The sequence below is a fragment of the Manduca sexta genome, chromosome 7, assembly GCF_014839805.1.
Source record: "Manduca sexta isolate Smith_Timp_Sample1 chromosome 7, JHU_Msex_v1.0, whole genome shotgun sequence".
Taxonomy (NCBI): domain Eukaryota; kingdom Metazoa; phylum Arthropoda; class Insecta; order Lepidoptera; family Sphingidae; genus Manduca; species Manduca sexta.
This window is the reverse complement of record NC_051121.1, coordinates 5,469,582-5,491,708: the sequence shown is the minus strand read 5'-3', so window position 1 is coordinate 5,491,708 and position 22,127 is coordinate 5,469,582. Positions and strand designations below refer to the sequence as shown.

General features: G+C 36.5%; 1 protein-coding gene across 8 annotated transcripts in view; it reads left to right on the top strand.

Moving 5' to 3' along the window:
* The window catches only part of LOC115441411 (AF4/FMR2 family member 3-like), a 259,154-nt gene that overhangs the window by 160,847 nt on the left and 76,180 nt on the right, over window positions 1-22,127 (top strand). For all 8 annotated transcript variants that reach the window (XM_037447628.1, XM_037447626.1, XM_037447627.1 and 5 more), the window contains one exon: window positions 7,325-7,457. In XM_037447628.1, coding sequence (XP_037303525.1) covers window positions 7,325-7,457 — 133 coding nt within the window. The remainder of the gene's footprint in view (window positions 1-7,324; window positions 7,458-22,127) is intronic.

Here is a 22,127-nt window from a genome sequence, read left to right as displayed (position 1 = left end):
TGTTTATGTAATTGACATAACCATATCTATTGCTTTTTACACGTACTAGGGTGAGCAGCTATAAGTTCTTAATCCACAAAATAAATATGTTTACGGTCTAATAAGCTCTCAAGATTAACACATTAAATTTCATTCCGCACTTTCCTCCATACGTAATTTAAAGACGTGTGAATTATTTAAGGCAATAAAGTGTTTAATTGTATAGATAAGTTAAAGTAACCCCTCTGTTCGTATGTAACGTGGAGATGTTTATCTACGACGTGCGAGCTCTGAATTAATTCCGTGTTGACGCTCTGGAAATAGGAAGAGATAGCGGACTTGTTGCTTTCGTTCATTTACTGGCCCTTTTTGTATGGGGTTTGTTTATAGTTGTTGTTTGCTATTCGCTGTGAGCTTTAGTTGAGTATCAAACGTTTCGCTCGATTCCTCGACTAATAAAAAGTTTTTTTTTTAACAAAGTTATAAAGACGTGTTTGACTTCTTAGTTTACTTTGGTTTTAAATGAGTGCAATTTGTTTGCTACTTGAGTGGTGCAGTCGTTATGATTTGAAATTGCCCATGCCAACTAAAATAAGCATTAAAAATTGTTTTTACATAATATACCCTATAAATATGTATGTATGAATGGAAAGTCAACGTTGCTACATTTAACAACGGGATGACGTCAGCGTAGTTCAACGTAATGTATTGTAATATTTCACGTCGTAAAGTTGTCGCTTAACAATATTACGGTTGTTTGCAATAACATAATTAAAAATTCCACAATCGCAGAAACAAACGTTTTCATAATACTTAATGAATAAATTATGTACGTCTGGTGACCCACATAGACGCGCGTTTGTATCGCGCCGCGATATAGCGCCTCGCGTGACATAGGGCTGTCACTTAACAGATTGATAAGTAAAGTGCAGTCATAAAAAAATAATCGGTATGATTTTTGTGCATGCATAAGTGCTCGTTAGTTTTATGAGTAAAATGCAGAGTGGCACGAAATCAGTATTTACTATAACAGGCTTTCTTAAAGCTAATGATTTCTTATGTTTACGCGAATAAGTAAATAATAAGAATTAATTTCTCAAAACTTTCGGATAAAAAATTCTCGATGAAGTCATTGTCTTTTGGTAAAACATTTGAAGAGATGAGGTGTACAGTATCATTCTACTTTAATCTATATCACAACTGACAACCCTAATAGAGCGTTTGTTCTCTCATGTAGCACGAATGGCGGTGACTTCATTGTTTTTGTTGAGAATTGATATCGCCAGTGGCCTACGTTGCTAAATTAATTTGATTTAATGAGACGGAAGATTTATCTTTATGTGAATATTAAGTTCTCGGTAGCATAAGACCACCGCAAAGATTAGATGTGATGGTCAATGTCCCTGGAAAATGTTGACGTAACATTAAACGTATTGACATAATTAATAGTATTTATTATTGTAGAATGAGACTGTAACATTCGTACGTAATCTAATTAATCCACTAAGACTAATAGACTTACTTATAAAAAATTCGCAAAGCTATGCTTAGTTAAAACACAATTTTACTCAATCGGCTGTAAGTCAAAACCCGTCATCTTGACATCTCGCCAGGTTTAAATTAGGAAAACGGTGATGTTTTTGACAGCTATTTAAGCAATTCTTAACCACCTCTCAACCCTAAAACACGATTATAAGTAAGACTGTAAGAGGTCTCGAAGAGATTTTTACGAGTCAAATTATACTATAATAAGACTGCCTAGGTAGCGAGATTGTGTTACGGTATAACTGCAGTGCTGAGGTATTGGGTTCGGTCTATGGGTCGGGCGAAGTGATATTGGGTTTTCCTACTAATTTTCATCCCGGAGTCCATCACATTATGGGTCAGAATACACACGGTGGAAAGTGCCTTCCTAGCCTTTAAATAATTTGATCAGTCGTTGTGGGACTTGTCTTTCACATCCATATGTACTGATTAAACGCTTCATAATAATATAGGTAGTGCTTAGTAAATAATAACTTTACTAATCATAAACATTGATTAACTTAATATTATAAAAAAGAATATGTATAAATTGATTGAAAGATTTTAAGGTATATATTCAAAATATTGTTTTGCGGACGTTCTGTAGAATGCGTGGGCTGCGATTAAAATGGCCGCATATTTCTTGCGCTTATGCGAATGTGTGAAAAGATTCTCCGAATAGAAAGTGGGACTTCATGATTTTATCTATAACTTAACAGTATCTTTATGTTAGCTTAAGACTTGGTACTGGAGACTTCGTTAAATGCGAACTGGTTAGCACTAAGATGATAAGTATCTTTGTATATGATTCATGTAATTAAATATATTATTATCTAAGTAAACCTAGTTTTAGGATTTTATCGCGCTTTTTATATTATAATTTCTCATAAGTCTAGCGGCCGGTCTATTTGGTTCCGATTTAATTTAATGTATAACTGGTTTATTTTTATTATTACGATTCCAGGTTAATTCAAGCGTCGTCATCTCTCTTCAGATGTAGATATAGGTGCATAACATTCAATATTCGCCTTCTATATGAATTCTCGTACAATTGAGGGCAATCCTATTGTCATATTAGACTAGTCATATTAGACTAAATACCTATACTAATATCGTTAACAATCATATTATATAACTATGAGTAACAATTTCTAAAATCTCTCATCTTTACTTATTCGCCTCTTGAATACATTATTACCTTCACAGACATTGACCGATACGAATCGTCAATCAATTTAAAGGACATAGTGTGCGATTATTCGTACACAATAAAAAGGGACGCAAAAGGTCGACGGTACTTTAGCAAATCGCCACGCGGAAAATGCTCAAATGAAACAGGTTTCGGTAAATGATTTGGCGTTTCAATCAAATCGCAGCGGTGCCGCGCGAGTGGAAATCGAATAAACGTTCTTTTTGTACAGACCTCCATTGTGTAGAAGCGAAGCGCGTCCGACTGTGCGCCGCGCGGTTGTTTTTTAATTCCTTGTTACGTTCGGAATGTAAATACGATTATATGCCGATATTTTTTTTTTTTTCATAATTTCGTTTAGTGGCTAGTTTAGTTCTAATGGAATAAAGTTGAGGGAAACATATAAACTATTGGCAGTTATGTTCTTTATTAATGAAGTTTCATAATATTTGGTAAATGCCTAAAGAATTTTCCATTTTTGTCTACAAAGAAGGCAAACATTTCGCCTGATTGGGGATTAAAACTCCCGATCTGCTACCCAAACGGATACTTTTACTTTTTTACAGACGCAAAACGAGACAATAAAATCGTTTTCTTTCTTTCTAGATCGTATAATCGGTATTCGTAAATAGCTTTGACTGTTTTTGACAAGCCAGGCAGCTTAGGATAAATAAGAAATGAGTTCGTCGCTCCGCTACGGCTTAGTCCTTTTTATAACAATACGCAGTAACTGTTTATTCATTGTGAATCAAAATACTTTATTTCATATCGCTTTCCGTTGGTATTTAAATTGGCAGTGTCATGTAACAAATTTGAATTCGTCTTTTTTTACAGAATGTAGAGTAAGATACGGGATTTTACATTAATAGCAGTAGCATGTGTCTAGGTATAAAAATAGTGAAATAGCTAAACCAAAACTAACAAGCATCCGAAACATATTAATCTTTATAAAACAATTTCACCGTGACATACCGAGTCAACTATGCAGACGATTATCTTCCTTATCGCCTCAATTTACTTGAGTTGTCCATTTCGCAAGCCCACGCTCTTGTTACGTTGACTCCAAGGTCCGACTCCAGACACACGTTAGACTTGTTTCATTCCGCGCCCGTTTTCATTGTCCGAATATGTATTAGCTTGTAGAATTCGGAACGTTATTTACTTCTTTGGTTTCATTCGCTAAGAATCTAGTTTATTTCCAAGTTAGGCAACTAACATTAGTCCGATTTATGGATTTATGAACTGTATGAGTTGCCAATGAGTTTTTTTCAAGTAAGCAATTAGTTCGATCTACGGATTAGAGAACTGTTTAAATTGCCAATGATTTAATTTTTTGCTTGTTACGGCTGTAGGATTAATATTGCGGAAACGATGCTCGTGTAATTTGTGCATAGTTAGTTCTAGTTACGTCTCTGGTTTTATCCTCTTTATTCTTCATCTTCAGCTTTTGGAAGCCTTTGCTCTCTTTCTTGCAATCTATTTTTTCTCAGGCGATACATAAGTAGACACAAGGAAATTACTCCGGGATCAATCTATGTGTATTCGCTTCGAATAGGCCAGCATAGTTATATCGATTGATGATAATCATATCTCAACAAATCGATATTTGGACGATTTCATTTATCAAGTGCAGTGGTCACATTGTCATGACCCTTATAAAACACACGATTCCCCACGATGTTGATGAGTGTTTACCAAGATCTGGATGATTCACGGTGCGTGCGTGGCGCGACATTGAGCCGATATATTTGGGCCGCGACACATGCCCGACGGCCTCGAGAGTTCATCTGCTGGCCCCTATACTTCTGTGTACGTTATACTAATTTTGCAATGTGTTTACGACTCTCTTACTAATATACATACGATGTTTATTTGTTTGTCTCAATTGAAAGTTAGTCGAGTCAGAATTGTTGCGAGTAACAGACCTTCCTGGTATAAAATTTATTTTATTAGAACTGTATGAATGAATGGTAACATGTAAGCGTCATGCAAGGAACGTGATTGTTACAAGGGATTTCCGAATGCATTATTCATATTGTTTCAAGAATACACGTTATACAAGGAAATAAAAGTCAAAACGTCTGAATATGATTTCGAAATGAAGGATTGAAATGTAAAAGGTAAAATCGTTGATTCATATTTGATGACTTTTTTGTAACGAGTAAAGAGTGTTCTTTGAGAATAATGTAAGCTATTTTTTATGTCAAAACATGATATGTAACGATAGGAAGCATCTGAGCAAAAAGTTTAATAAATAATATCAAGAAATCAAAATTTTTCACAAGAGTAATTACGAAGAAATACGAAGCGAACACATCGACAAGCGATTTTGTTTTATACTTTACATATATAATATTATTTAGAGAAAATCTATGTGTCGTAATAAGTCCAAGGTCTGTACACACTGGAGAACTTCTAGGACACAGTTCTTAAACTCACTTTAAGGAAAATAATGTGATATTTTATGATTTTTAAGGATTTTACTCATGCGAGGTAAAATATATCAGTTCATATATGCGGTTACGGATGACGTGTATGTTTTTAATTGGCAATTATATACAACTCTTTATCCTTTATACCTAATAATATAAATGTGACTGTCTGTTTGTGTATCCTTTGTTTGCAGCAACATATAAACATGATTTTTTGCGACAGTTTTATAGTTTATGGGTCTTAAATTGTTACAGATTAATTTAACTCAAAAATTTGCCAAAAAAAACACATGTAAGAGAAAAGCTCGTGGGCGTATTATTCAGTGAAACTGCGAGCAAAAACTAGTATTTTTATAAATTTCCGTCAGTGTTTCATGTTACTTAATTAAAATCCAAACTATCGGAGAGCTGTTTAGCTTATCTATTGTTTAAACGCGGCTATTGTGTGTCCATTGATACGGGATTATGGTTTCAATGTGCACGGATAAAACTATCTCATATCCGTCATAAAACTATGCAATTAAGGTTTAAAGTTGCCTGGTAGAAAGGCCGTCTTTTACCTAAACTTGTTTTAACAAGAAGTAGATACATAAGTAAATAAAGATATCATTACAGATATATTACTTCCAAAGATATTATAGAAACTATGGGGGTAGGAACTTTATACCTTATAGCTTTTGTCTGCGGCTCGGACAGTGTGAAAAAGTTTTTCCGTTATAAATATTTTCCCGGGATAAAATATATAGCACTCAGGGGAAATTTAGCTTCCTATTAGTGAACAACAAACCTACAAACAAACAAACTCACAAACTTTTTGTTCTTTATATTAGTATAGATTTATAAGGGGCTCAAAAATTTTCCTCCTTTAATTAATATATTAATATCAATCAACAATTACTGTGATGGCTTCGCTATGACAATTTCACGTATAATTATTTAAACACTCGAATATTGTGTAACAGATGTACCTCGTTCCGTAAATGGCAGTCAGTGTAGACGCGGCCGAGTGTACGCAAACATTCGAGTTTGCCGTTTGCGTTTGATACGCCGTACTCGAAACCGAACGTTATGCGTTTGCGATGTTATTAAATTGATTGTAACATTTAGATGCTTGAAGGGTTTGTTAAACTCAACTGTTTGTTTTGGAAATTTGGTATCGTCTGCTAGTCGTTGCAAATTGTTGCTTTTGATACTTGTAGTTAAAATGTATTATATGTTGACGTTATTGTGCTAAAAAGGGTTCTGTAGATGTACTAGAGGGCGTACCTAACACTATGTCGAGTAATTTCCAAAACCACACAACTTTTTTCTGCATTCGAAAAAATCAGACATTTGCTGGTGGTAGGATATTTTTGTATCCGCCCGGATAGCAAGTACAGTACACAAGGTGTTAAAACCCTCCATAGTGGCCCACGTAAGTGTGTCGCGTTCCGGGATCGCCCTGTGTATATCTGGTGCAAACAGGCCGGCATAATTGTGTCGTCTGGCGAGGGGTAATCATCTCTTGTGTGTTGACATTTTATTTGGATTTACTTCGCTTAATATCAGATGCAATTGGGTTAAATGCACTTTGCTTTGTACGTATAAAAAAACACTTTAGCTATTCGAATTGATAATCAAACCCAGATCCATCTAACTTCTAGTTCATCCCAACTATACTGCCACTAAATAAATTGTGAGATATTAATTTATTGATGCCGCATTATTCAAGTTCGATTGCGACAATATCTGACAGAACAATGCATTTGAACATTATTTTGTGTAACCGTACAAAACGATTATTTAGTTTTGCCATCAAACATATTTGTAACGTGATTTATGATTTATGTTAGTTTCCGGATTTCGCTCTTGATTTATGCGGTTTTGTCGGAATACTCAATGTATTTTACAATTCATATTCAGTTACCACCATGATCAATATTTAACATGTAAATTTAATTGTTACTGATCTTATTTGATTTAGTAACACCATACGTACATAATATAAATCTAGAATTTTTAAAGAAGGTTCAAGTCTCAAGTTTCCAAACCCAACTATCAACATTTTCTTATCATACCATTTTCATAAAATTTAATACGAGGCTATAAGCTATCATTCGGTGTAAAAATCGAACTAGTTCTACATTTAAAAACACTTATACGTTTTAATAAGACAATGGCAAGAAGATTATAGGGCTAATAGTAATTTTGTTGTATACAGGTGACTGGCAGCAGAGACAGCGTCAGTCAGCAGATCCAGACGAAGCTCGGCGATTACCATCTCGCGCAGAGCTTCATCGAGGACCCGAGCAAGTCGATCGGCATCTGCGCAGAACCACCCAGCCCGGCACCATGTGAGTACCGTTTTGTTATGTATCGCGGCTGAAAATTAGCTCTTATTATTAAATATATAAGAGTGTAAAGAATTTGTCAGTAGTGGGGATTTCATGAATTTGCTCTGAGGGCAGTAGGGTAACTTTGATTGAGGATCACCGACGCCTTTATTAAATTAAAAAAAGAACTAAACACGGAATTTGCTATTGTAAATTATTGACTAATAAGATTTATTTTGTGTTTAGCACAGTTCGACCTTAAACAATAATTTCTAATCATCATATCCCTGGCTCACTATTAATCTATCAAAGAGTTCTGCATTGTATTTGGTGTTCAAATTGAATTATAAGTAACACATATTTCTTAATATTTTTCAATGAAAATTTCCAATAATCAAGAAATGTAAATAATGGGGGAACCATGAATTTATTGTCTCTTCTAATATTTATCAACATGTAAATTTTAACTCTCTTTTTTCCGACATAATTAAAATTGACATAGAACATTGTAATAGTGACTCAGCGATTTATTTATGTTTACAAAGTTAGCAATTTGTTGGTTATCTGTTTAATTTTAAACTTTACCACATAAGGTATCGTTTCGTATTCCGTTTGACTTCGCCAGTGTTTGACAACAGCGAGTTGCACTCGGTCTGGAGTTACGTACGAAGGCACCAAGTTGAAGATATTTGCAATTACAAGTTAACTGTCGGCGGTCTTAGTTCGTAAAGCGCTTAATCGTATGAAAGTTTGAAACACGACGCCATTACCTAAACAGTAAACAAGTACTCGTGCTGAAGTAATTTAAGAATATACTAATATATTATTTAATCATCTGCTATTTTCCATTATACGTCTCAAATCGGTCTTAGAAACAAGATCAATTCTATTAAAAAAAATGACGATAATTATTCATCAATCGAGAAGTCGCGGCTTCGATTCTCGCATGATAATAAATGCGTGTTTGAAAGACAACATTTTATATTATAATAATGCATTATTATAATCCTACTAATAAACTTTTAGAACATTCAGACCTGTCAGTGTTAGCCTTCATTGCATACACATTTTATAGCCGTTCAAATTGACAGGTCGGCGTCGCGATCACGCCTTGTATCTGGGTGGTCTTGCGCAGGCCGTATCTGAATCTAACTCTAAAAGGACCAATTAGCACGTACCACGGAAACCTGTATTTGTTACTAGCGATCGTTCCCGGCTGCGCACGTATTAGTTTTAATTTCTGAAAAAGGACTAGTGGACGTGGTGATAAGAAGTGTTGTCTGAATGCAATTTCAAGTAAATGAATGAAGGATTGTGTTCTACAATTGCTAGGATTATGTCTGTCTCTTTACTTTATTGACATCTAGCTTTTGCTCGCGGCGTGAAAGAGTTTGCCGGGATAAAAGTCCCGCTATATGTTTTCCGATATATGTAGAACCTTCCCACGATCTTAAACCATCTCCATACCAAATTTCATAAAAATCCGTTCAGTAGATTTTTAGAAAATCGATAACATACAGACAGACAGAAAACGGGACTCTGTGTAAATGTATAGATTGGACGAGTTTTTCGCAATGTGTTCGCTTGTCATTATTCTGTCGGAAACAATGTCCTGCGCTCTTAAATCAACAATATATTCAGTAACTTATCCCTAATATGCATACATAACGCGCTGCCAGATGTAATTTGCTAACTAACGCCGGGAAACACATAGAAACTCGTTAACCAGTTTAAAAGTATTTAGGAAAGATATAAATTGCTGTGTTTTTTACTATTTACACAACGTTTAGTGATTTAGTTTTACAATAGTGTTCCGGGATTATTATTATTGATGACCTTTGTTTTTTAAGTATTTGTATTATTATAAGCTATTAAGTAATTAACACTTGGGTAATTTTAAATTTACATGTTTGGTAAAAATGTAGTGTGAAAAAAAATAATTAATCAATTATACAACACACAACATCACGCATTTTATCCCCGAAGGGGTATGCAGAGGCGCAACCATGGCACCCACTTTTCGCCAAGTGTGTTCCGTCCCATGATGTGATAGGGGGCGAGCCTATCGCCATATCGGGCACAAATTCCAGACTCCGGGCTGATACTGAGCAGAAAAACCCAAATATCACTTTGCCCGACCCGGGATTCGAACCCAGGACCCCAGAGCGCTGCCGTACCGAGCATGCAGTACAACTACGCCACCGAGGCAGTCTTAATATATTAATCAATTATAGTTGAAATAAAAAAGTGTTCTGAGCAACATTCTCGACTCTTCTTATTAATCGTGGTATTAAAAAGTATAAAAGCATAATAAATAATATATTCCTGTTATAAAAAAACACGATTATTAATGTAGAAACTTGATTTTTAACAAATCTGCGGTGTTACAGACCATCGTATACCGTTGCTCAGCATTACAATTTGTCAAGATCTGCAAGCCTTTAACTGATTATCTCGGTAATAAAAAAATATTATTTTACGAATATACATCTAAAATACAACTGCAAAGAATTGCGCCTGTTAAGGCGTTAGTTAGTTCGCATGGCGCCATTGATCGCTCGCGGACATTCCGCCCCGAACACTTCAAAAGATACGAAAATCACTCGCGCGTAAGAGCCATTTAATTTTGAACCGATTGTAAACAAAGCTTTTATGTAGTAAATATGTCCGAACTTATGTAATCAGCCTCTGTCGAGTTTCTTCGGCTCTTGACCCGTTTTCTAGTAAGCGCTTCGGTATTCATGAGTCGTTTTGAAACTCGAAATAAGGTTATGCTTTTATTTGTTTGGATAGTGTTCATTTTGCGTGATGGGATTATAGTGGGTATCGTATCGGAGGACATGTATATATGGTCTGGTTTACTGTGTACATCCTTTGAAAAGTCGGTTCAGATATTTGAATTAAATGATAAAAGGTGCAAAGTGATTTTTTAATTAGAATATAGTAACATAATTCCATGTCGGTTTACGCGTATATTTAATGAACTATCAATAATTAATAAGCTATTAATGATGCTCAATGTAAATTAACTTGTTTCATAGGATAATTTATAACAGGTTCGAACTCAAGCTCTTTCGTTACTCTCCCATCAACCCAATTCAATATATTCAATCCGCGATGTTCGACGTAAAAATCCCCGGTAATGCAGAACGTGATCGTATTATTTAGAGCGGCGCAATCAAACTGGTTAACTTACATAAAACAGGCAGAAAACAAAAGAGGAAGCCGGTGCGTAGAAAAAAAAAACTTTTTATATCCGCCGAGATTATGCGCGGAACAGATAATTTCGGCCGACCAACATTACCATAACAAAGGCGGATAAGTTATTTGATACGCCGCCGAGCCACTTTACGGAATCTCCCAATTTTTCAGGTGAAAGTGGATCGCCAATATATATATTTTTGTCGGCGTTCCCGCGTCCCGGAATTTGCATAATGGCTAATTTGGGTGAATTTGTGTACCTGTCAGTGCCAGTGTCCGCGGATTTGTGAGGGACCGGTCATCTGCCGCTACTTATCTGTGGGTGAATGGTGGTCCTTATATGCGATTTTATCGGTGTTGTCGATCAAGTTTATGCTATATTGACAAGCAAATCAATTGTACAATGAAAATGGAAAGATTGTGGAGCGTTAATAAAATTATAACAACAACTAATCGTATAAAATAAAAACAGTAATTAATGCTCCTATTTGTATTACTCGAGTTATCACAGACCGGAAACAAACACTTCTTATATCGGCAATCCGTTTGCATCAAACAACACAATCAACGTGCACAGACGTTCGCCCGCGGCACTCGCTGCACACACTTTGTACGGCGATGCAGTTCTCTGTCTGCGTCAGCGAACGTCACTCGGCGACGTGACGTGACGTGACGCGAGATGCGCTCATCGCATCCGCTCGCAACGCGGCCCCGAACGGAATGTAATTTCCTACGAGTTTATTGCTTTCGATCCTAACTCGTTCGTGTATCTAGTTTTACCGAAGATTTATGAGTCTATGTCGATACTGGAATATGTTAAAGTCGAAGGTGCGGCGAATGTCAATGTTTGGCTTTTTGTACGATCAGTTTTACGAATTTTCGTATGACTTCGTGCGTAAGATATAAGTATATAATGCTTAGCTTGTGCCCGCGACTCCGCCTGCGTAAAAAAGTTATACGGGGATAAAAGTCCCGCTTTATATTTTCTAGGGATAAAAGTAGCCTGTGCCAGTCAGGAGTAATGTGGCTTTCGATTAGTGAGTTATTCGGTTTGTAGTACTTGAGATTAGCGCGTTCAAACGAAGGAACAAACTGTTTAGCTTTATATATTAGTAAGTATAGATTTATGTGTGTGAAATTGACGGATCTAGTAAAGTGTGATACTTAGCGCTGCATATAAAACGTTTGTAAGTTATAACAGATTCTGAAATCTGTTTGTACTTGATATGCCCCTTATCACAATATGGGATGGATATGATACCAAAGGATGAACGCTAGTTGCGTCTCTGACCATCCATTAGGGAAAAAGCGTGATCTTATACTAAAATATGATGGTGAAACTATTTGCATAGTTAAATAAAGTTAATTTTCACAATTATAAAGAAACTTCGCAGTATATTAAACGGGAAGTAGCGGATTATCTTCGCGTTAAAACAAATTGCTTGAATGTTGCAGACAATTAGTCTTTGCGGACCTCTCTCTCTTATTGGAGGGGGGATATAGGCCATAGTTCACTACGTTGGGACAATAAGGATTAGTCGAGTTCGTTTTACTCTTTAACGTCCTTTCAAATCTCGCACTTATGATTAGTTTTTATAATTTGAAAGACAAACACGATGCAAATTGACTATATAGTATATTTTTGTACTATAATGTTTTTTCTTTACAAAATTAATTACTAAAGAACATATTATACCTCTTTGAAATCGAATCTATTTTTATTTACAAACTATATTAAACGTCATTCGATCATCGAACGCACCGCGGCGCACGTATAAAATTAATGGTTTGATTAGTAAATGCGAATTTATCCCAAACGAATGGGACGCCGTAAAACCGTTGGCCCCATAAAAAGGGCCCCGTAATGATGATAATATGCTGTCAGGGGGAAATAATTGTAAGACATCGCATAAAGGAGTCTTGCTATCGGCGCGTTTTACGAGTCTTCGAGAACACTCGACTCCGGTTAATTACCAGCGGGACAATGTAACTTCTATACGTTTTGATGCTCCATAAATTATACATGCGAGACGGGTGAACAGATTGGGCGATGATGTACCGTCCATACCCTGAAAGTGAGGGACACGATTGACTTGTAAGCCTACACGTGACTCGACAATTTGTTTTTTACTGAGCTTTTTATAGTAGTAGTACTGGTATTATCACGTTCTACCGGTATTCTACAATCTTTTGAATTAGTAGATTTCTTTCTATTAGATTTATGTTGATCTAATAAATTGTTTATACGCCAAATATCACCCAAAACCGTTCAGTGTGAATTTCGAACCCATGTTCCTTAATTTAAAGCATGTTATTTTCTTTTATTGTTAAAAAAGATGACCTAGATTTTAATAACCTTAGGCCGCAAAATCAACACACATATATTATGTTTATTAATCTCCCTGGCCGCCCCTTTTCCACTCGCACGTACACACGATATCTCTGAGACAAGCCATACTGCTTCGCGGGCGGACTGTTTTTAAAGTAAAGGACGACCATACAATGTTATGCTGAGTGATGTTACTTTGTGATTTCTGCTGTCTTGTATTATTGTGTGTATATGTTTATTCTGCCATTAAGAGGGTACTGGATATTATTTATACTCAATTAGACAGTTACCATCTTGCAGGTCATGTTGAACCTTTATAGTAAACAATATAGCAGGCCGGCATAATTCTGACTGTCGCGAGACGCAACAACTCTTGCTGATCCACATCATATTTGGATCGCATTACGACCAGTACGGACATTAATCGTGCATAAATCAAAATTCCGGCCGCAACACCACCATGAATAAAAATGTGCCGAAACATTATTCAATCAATGGTGACATTCGGTCGATGGTATCTCGTTCGATTACAACTTTAGGACCGATCGATCACGCGACATTACATAAAAGTGGTCCGGGTGATCAATGGATCGCGCCCGGAGTCCAGGACTGGTTCGGCGTGGTGACCCAGTTCACGGCGACCGGTCGCTACTCGCTCGCACCGTGGGACAGTGTAAACACGCCTTGATAAATGATTCAAAAATCGCGACTCGCGAGCTTCGCGACGACGGATTTGGGGTTTTGTTAGTGGTTTAAATGTGGATTGTTTGTCGGCAATGCGCTGATATAATTAGGTGAAAAGAAGTCTTTTTTTTTATAACTTTTATGCATGTTTTACCTTAATGTTTTGGTGTGGTTGGTGGTTAAAGTGGTATTAGTAAAATAATAATGGAAATTTGTAAACTGCTAAAATCGGCCAATGCACAATTAGGGCATCTAATTTGCGCAAGCTCTAAAACATTTAATTCCCGATTATAAATATGAAAATGCAATGTATGTTATGCACGTGACCACCGGCTCCCTGACCTTTCCTTGAATCCGTTGACGCTCGCGTGTCGCGTGACACGCACGCTGTCGCCCGGCCGCCGGTCGCCGCGCCGCGCCGTGTCGCGCGACATACGCCGAACACAGGCCATTTGTCATCCGCGACTTTGGCACACGCGCACTACGTCTGTATAAGTAGCTTCGCCGATGTCCCTCGCGACACGAACTCATTAAATTAAATGTTTGTTGACGTTTATTGCTAAATGTTGCCGAGTTTGTGTCTACTGGGATAATGGATTTAGGGTTTTTTATATCCGGGTCAGAGTAAGTTAAACTTTATGTGTATTTTAATAAACATGTCGGCGACTACTTTTGTTGGAGCTATTTTAATATCAAACCTTTTAGGAATTAAAATCGTGATTTCGGAATTTAAATTGACGTTTACTATACTTCTAATACTTAATATACTTCCAATGCAATTAACATGCCAGAGTTTAAATATTTAAATTAAGAACTAAAAACTTGACTCCAGTAACGGACCTTTTCCACGAGCTTTCTAATATACAAGTCGAAATTCATAAATAAGTCTGGTAGTCATTATAATGAACTTTTCATGAGCCCTGTAAACCTTCTTTATTTTCATACTGCCTTCATCAGTAACTCACAAACTCTTTGGTTTTATCTCTTAGAATATATAAATGCGTGATGTTGTGTGTATAAATAATATTGTCATCGGCCATTCTCCCTTTGGTACTTTGTTATTTCAAAGTTAAACAAAAAAAGGTCTTCATATTTACGCATAAGCGATACACAGGTCAACAATGGATTGTAATTGTGGCATAACTCTCATGTGGTCGCCGTAACTGGCACACTTATCGTCCTGCCGGTACCCTAACTAGTCACGCAATCTTGTTAACTCTTGTTTGTTAAAGGTTTTGTAGTTCTTATTCTATGAAATATAGTAGAAAAAGGAAATGTGGTACCAACACAAAGGTATGTTTAGTTGAGGTTGAGAATATGAAGCTATGTTTATTTTAACCCACTGTCTATTATGATTATAACGTCTATAATCATGCTGTGAGAGAGAACAAAGTTCTGTTTTCTAAGTATCGAATTTTGGTTATATTTATATATTAAATTAATCTAAATTAAGCATATTGTTTAAGAAACGGATGGACAGTAATCATGAACTTATATTTAACATGACGTAAATAACTCAAAATTGTAATATTCTCTATCAACAAAATATACTAGTGTATTTCTTATTTTTTGGCTGACCTACATTTTTTGGCAATCCGGTATGCGCATATTTTTAAAAGTGAATTATTTTGAACACGTTTTTGGTAGCAAATACGATATTTTTAAACCAATTACCTGATGAAAAATTCGAATTTTAACGCGTTGTTTGCACAGCGCCACTATCTGTATATATTTACGGTCAAAATTACAAGATTAGTTATAAGAAATTTTGTTTAAATTACAGCCTAAAATATTTTTAAAATAAATGAGTTTACTTTAAATGCCGAATATTTAATATCGTCGATATCTCAGGTACCGTCCAGGCATAAGCCAGGCTAGTTGCCGGTGAATTATTGGCTTCTCAGTTCACGGACGAGTTAAAATTATTCTAAATATATACAGAAGCTATTTGGGTCGATTGCACTCTGGTTTTGAATGTATTAAATAGCACAAAATCTAGTTCAAACAATGTGTAAATGTCGATCGTATTGTTTATAGTTTGCGATCTCAAGATTACATTATTAGGTCATTATTCATAGTGTTTTGTATTATTTTTCTACATTATATGGTTATCATTAATAAAAAGTAATTTTTAGTTAAAGACTTCAGTTCTACAGTTTAATGCAGCGTAATGAGTCAAGACCGAGCGAGCAATGTAACAGCAAATGAGGTAAAAGAAAGCGGCTATAAATCCCAAGCGAGACAACTGCGCGTGCGATAGTGATGCGGATTGATTTGATACTTTAAACACAATATGTCGCAATCCAATGGGCTTTATTTACGAATAAATAAAGCTTCCTTCTCTTATTTACTGAACAGACTATTTTTTTCCCTCAGAATTAGTTCTATTTTACGGGGCTGAAATTTTTTTCGATGTCACCTTTACCCTCATTCGTCAGAGCCACGTGACACGGGCACGTCACGTCACAACACGCATTGTCCACGTTTTGATACTGATTCGATCTGAGCCGGTGATAAATGACAACGCGTCGTGTACGTCCCTGGACGCCGCTACCATTTGCGCGGCGATTGTGTTATAATAGCCGGCAAACAACTTGAGCATACTGCTGCGTTCTGATGGATATATTATGCGCGTGTTACAATCTCTCCAAGAATCCCCCACCATGCGATGATGCGGTCCTTTTTTTTACGACACCCGTAAAGTAACTCCACTGCACCTGATGGTAAGTGGAGTGGGTTCAATAGAATGTCGACTGACGAAAGATGATTACCCCTCGGCAGTCGACATAATTATGCTGGCCTTTTGGAACCGGTTATACACAGCCTGATCCCGGAACGCGACACACTATGTCCACTATCACAGGTTTTAATACCTTGTGTGCGGTGGTCGCTGTCCGGGCGAACAAATCCTGCTGCTCAAGTTCTTTGCCGTCTATTGTAACTACGTAGTTTACGCTATCGAATACGTAAACTCACTAATACGAGTGCTAGTTGTCGCTTCGAATATCCATATCTGTTTGTTTTTATGTCTCCTTGATTCAATAATACGAACACTCAAGATTATGTGCAGATTAAAAATGTCCCAATGTCAAGCGTCAGTCATTAATTGTGCTTGTAATAAAGCGAGTTTATTTGTTAAATAAAAATGAGTTGGGCAACTGTGCAATTGCAAATTGAATAAATACCAGACGTGTAGTTGCGTTGCAGCTGTGGCATCTTAATTCAAACCGGTATAAGGTAATGTGGTTTTCTGATTAATAGCGTGTTGTTTATCAACAATAATCATTTTAAATATTAAAAGTGTTATGTTAATCATGCACAATTAAATAATCTAAAAAATGGTAAAGGTTAGCACTTAAAATACTATTTCCTGTAATAAAATTTGAGCATTTAAAAGACAACTAGAATTATTCCAGTAGATAATTTGGAATTGGAACTAGTTTTTCACGTATAATTATAAACGACTAGTTTTTGCTCGGGGCTTCGCCCGCGTGAAGGAGTTTTCCGGGATAAAAGTCCTGCTATCTATTTTCCCGGGATAGAATACTTTCTATACCTTTAAGACTCTGGGAAGGTCTGAAAACTGTCTCCATACGAAAATTCATAAAAATCCGCGATAAAATACAGACAGAAAGAAAAGACTTTGTTTTATAATATGTATAGATTTGATTAATAATTTGAATCAACAATCTCATTTCAATATTCATTTGTGAATACTATCATTTGCAAATATAGATTCTTAGCTAAAATAGCAAACATTGAGCTCCATAGTAGTGGTAGACAATGAGAAGCGTAGACGCAGTGCGCACGGTCGCCGCTCGCAAATTGTCCCGTCACCACTTTATCGACTCGGTAATAGCTTTCAGCACATCTTATGAAACGTCTCAACGGGGACACGAATAATTGATGACTGCATACTGCATATCCCTATGAGAATGCACTGATTTCCATGGGTAATGCACCCGTGATGTTCTCGTAATGGAGTTTTTATATAAACTCAATCGGTGATTTGTTGGCCTTTTTCTAATAATTATGGTGGCCAGCCTACGAGTTGACTGAGGAGGGGAATAAAGACAAATAGGATCTTTTAAAATTAGGTCTGTCAAGCATGTAGGGTAATGATTGAGAAATGGGTGCGTGTTTGTTTATGTTATCATTTTAATGTGATTCTCAGTATGATTTGATTTATAAAGTTTATGTGCTTTCTTTTCCATTTAACACAGGCTTGATCATAACACATATATTCACGCCTTTTATCCCCAAAGGGATAGGCAGAGGCGACTGGTGCACCCATTTTAAGCAGTGTGTACTCTGTCCCATAAGCTAACAATGGGCGAGCCTATGGCCATATCGAGCACAAATCCCAGACTCCGGGCTGATACTGAGTAGAAAAACGCAATATCACTTTGCCTGATCCGGCGATAGAACCTGAGACATCAGCATCGCAGTTGTGCTAATACAACTAAGCCATCGCGGCCGAGAGCAAAGAGTGTTAAGCATAACAGTCTTACTTTATACAACTCGGCGACACATTCCATCATAACACTGTTCCCATTGTTATAATTTTCGGCATTTCTTACCGCGTACTCATAAACAAAACCCACTCCAAACGCGACCGAATGAAATGTAAAATAATATTTTAAACAGACCTCACAACGGACGAGGAGTGACAAAAGAATACATTTTCAAAGATATGAAAATTCCGAGTGGCGTGTTGAATTTGACAAGTTAACGCTTAATGGCCGCCCCCGGGAGATGTTTAAGTGGATTGGGCGGTGTCTGATGTTTTAAATTGTGTAATTCACACTTACATTTTAAAGTTCAGAAAGTGGAGCGTTTGTGAACGTATTTTTGAAGCGCCACCTTAGACGGTTCGGATTTTGTGATTGGGTTGACTAAAGCTGATATTTATAATGGTGTAGCGTTGTTATTGAACTATTTTATATGAAAATGTTAATTTCATGGAGCGCGACTGTAATTTCTCCAAGATGTGTCGATGCTTTCTTTCATTGTACGTGATGACTGTGTGAGTAGGTCAGTCCTAAAACAACATTTCCCGTAAGGCATAACGTCTTAATACTTATCTCGTAAAAGCGAGAAGGAAACTCTTTATTTAACTCCAGCCCATTTGCGAAGTGGCGGCGCTCGGTCCGCTGCAATCGCAATAATAAGCGCGTATAAAAAGTGTGGCGGTTATGAAGTGTTTCAGTGGTGGTGGTTGTTTTATTTAGTCGTATATCGCTCGGTGCGCTCGCCGCGCGGGAATTAACAGCTGAGATGCGGGCTTAGTGACGCGACCGCCGAGTAGCGAGTAGTGATTTATTTGTCGTTTACACCCATCACGCCTTTATCGCCGGAAGGGAGGCTGAGGTGTAGCCAAACTGTTCGCCAAGTGCGTTCACTCCCATTATGTGGGAGGCGAGCTTATCACTATATCGGGCACAAATTCTTAATTCCGACCTATACTGAGCAGGAATATCTGTCCCCTTTTTTACATACAATTTAAATGTTCCCTTCTATTTCCTCTAGAAATTTAATTTCTTCTGTAGATAAGCCTGTAACGCGGAAATATTATGTATATTATGATTTATATATGTATAATAATAATATTATAATTGACAATTGTAATGTTAAACGTTAAAAATCCTAAACTGTTTCCATAGTAGTCGAGACCCGTGCCTAGCAGTAGCTCAGTGTCCTGATTATAATTTATATGTTATTGTCTAAAACAAAAATGATTTTTCAAAACGTGAATCATCAATTACACTGTAATATTCAATAGAATATGCAGTATTTCGCGGCAAAAAACCTTTGCTTTTTGGTTCCATACAGCTTTGTTTAGACAGATGATAACATCTGAACAGGGGCTTACAACAGTCATACTGGTTTTAATCAATGTCGTTTTTATACAATTTTATAGTCTTTACGATCGAAAACTTTTATAGCGTACGTACCAATAGCATTGCGAATATCACGAGGTATCGTTCGGTGCGGTCGGTGGAGCGCGTCGGCCGCGGGCGTGTCAAGGCTGTGCCTACCCATAGCGGTAATTTGAGGTCGCCCACTGATCTGCAAACGTTCATTGTTTTTAGGCAACTAATTGACAATTGACAGCTATTAGCGCGTTTACGTTTTTTTGGATGTTACGAAACCTTTCTATATTTACTTGGGCTTTTACCATCCAATTGGTATGCATACTATGAGTAAAACTAGCCAAATAATGTGATGTGCCTGAATTTTTTTTTAATCGTTAATATTCGTCCGCTTGGATTTACACCGTGGCACATCCCTATGTTCACTCTCGTATTATGCAGTTTCGACAAACGGAACTTTATCCATTACCTCGCTAAGCTAATATTTTGTTAACTATTACTCCATTTTATATTAAATAAACAATTTTTAATTTTAATACTTTACATTTTAATACGTTGGCTTATTAACACAAGCATTAGCATTAGCTTATATAATTTGTGTTTTGTACAATTATTGCGCTTCGTATGTTCATTCTTTGATACAACAGTGGAGTTCGAGAAAAAATTATCTATTTTAGTCATAATTCCATATTAGATATAGCTACTTTTAAATATTATATTCGGTGACCCACCTAAGGTCACATGTTAAACATTAGTTGATTATCTTAATACTTAGTTAAACACGGCGCGGCGCTACCTTGCATATAAAATATGGCACAATGATTTTGCAATAAACGGCTAGCGTCGTGATATGCGCAACGCGAGTTAGGGTTGTCTACGACCCAGTTTTTTCATGGTTTGATTTAGATGTGAGTAAGCTCGGGATGTAGTGAAAAAGGATTTCTCTAGCCCTAGTTTTATAAATTAGTCTCTTAACGCATATGATACTGCCTGAGGCGAATACGTGCAATTTACATTTGTAATAGGGATTACCGAGTGTATTGTCCAAATGGGGATACGGGATTTGTCTGTTTCGGGATAATGTACGGGATTTGCGGTGTAAAACGGCGCCGTTTGTAGTTGCCAGCGTTTTAATTAGCAGCTCTCTCGCGTAATGACAGAATTATTATTGTTAAGCGATTTTGTGAAGTATTGTTTTATTTTCGGAGTTTTTTGTTTCATATAAATAAGAATTTCACAGTATTTATAAGTTCGAAATCAGAATCTTTGTTTACTAATATTATGTGGCTGAAAATATTCGATAATATAAGTTGTTATTATACGGATTTGTTTGTATTATTTCTAATTCTTATATTAGTAATAAGTTACAATCATCGCTCTAATGTTGCCTAGATTTAATAGCTGAATGAGAGGTTTCGTGATTTGTGCAATATTATTATCCAGTGTTTGAGAGACAAAACTACTTTGTTCGTGGCATATTGTAACTTATCTTTTTTTTTTTATTGTATAATTTAGGAAATACAGCACCAATTATTTTAGTCTTACAAGCAACCTTTTATTTCTCGTTATTTCTATTTGATTTTCTTTACAGTTACATCCGGAAACATAAAAAACGCGCCCGAGCACGCATCGATCATCAACGCTTTATGAGCCCTTCCGCCACATTTTACTAGCAAGTTTTATTCTACATAAAATCCAGTCCGTGCTCGCATGAAGTTCGCGTGTGCGCGTTGACCTATTTCCTTAAGCAACTATTAGTTAGATACCAGTATACACTCGACAGATATGGAGCTATCGCCCTGAGGCGTTGTGCGAATTGATTCCAGCAGATCGTTCGGCAAAAATGAACAACGAGCTGAAAACGTTCGTGTATTGATTCCCGATGTGCATATTGCTGTTCATAGGATGTGCTTTTGAAGTATTGCTTGGTTTTATCACGTCTGTTTTGCGTGCAAGTTGAAGGTTTGCGTTTGAGGGTAGTTGAACATAACTTTGATATGTGTTGTGAATTGTTTATGTCCTGTTAGCATATTGATTAGTGTTAATAATCTCTGTATCAATTGACTCATTTTATTTTCATAACTTTAAACATACCTTTTGATAAATGAGATAAAATGTATGACAAACGTTTTCTAAATATAATAAAATAATAGCAGCTTAGTAAAACCACAAATACACAAGAAAGCGTCATGTCCAACATAGAGATTTAACCGCGCAACAGTATGCTAATGAGGAGACCCGTTCAGTAATAGCTTAGTATGAAATTAAATGTGTTGTGCTGTCTGCATACATATACTCTGTCTGACGATACGATGCGCCATAAATTGAACAGTTTTGAGGGCACGGCCGTTCAAAACGTCTATGGGACTGCGAATTGCCCTTATTTAGTCAACTATACTGACACTACATGAATATTGTTAGTTGTGTGTTTATTGCGACCATTTTAGATAAGATATGTTTTGTTATGTTAGCGCGGATATGAAAACGGAGCCGACTGGCGTCTAGCGTCTATATAATTCTGTAGGAAATTCGAAGTTATATTTTTCATACCCGTTTGATATGTTAATATCGATGTGTTTTTGACTAGATACCAAAAAATAGATC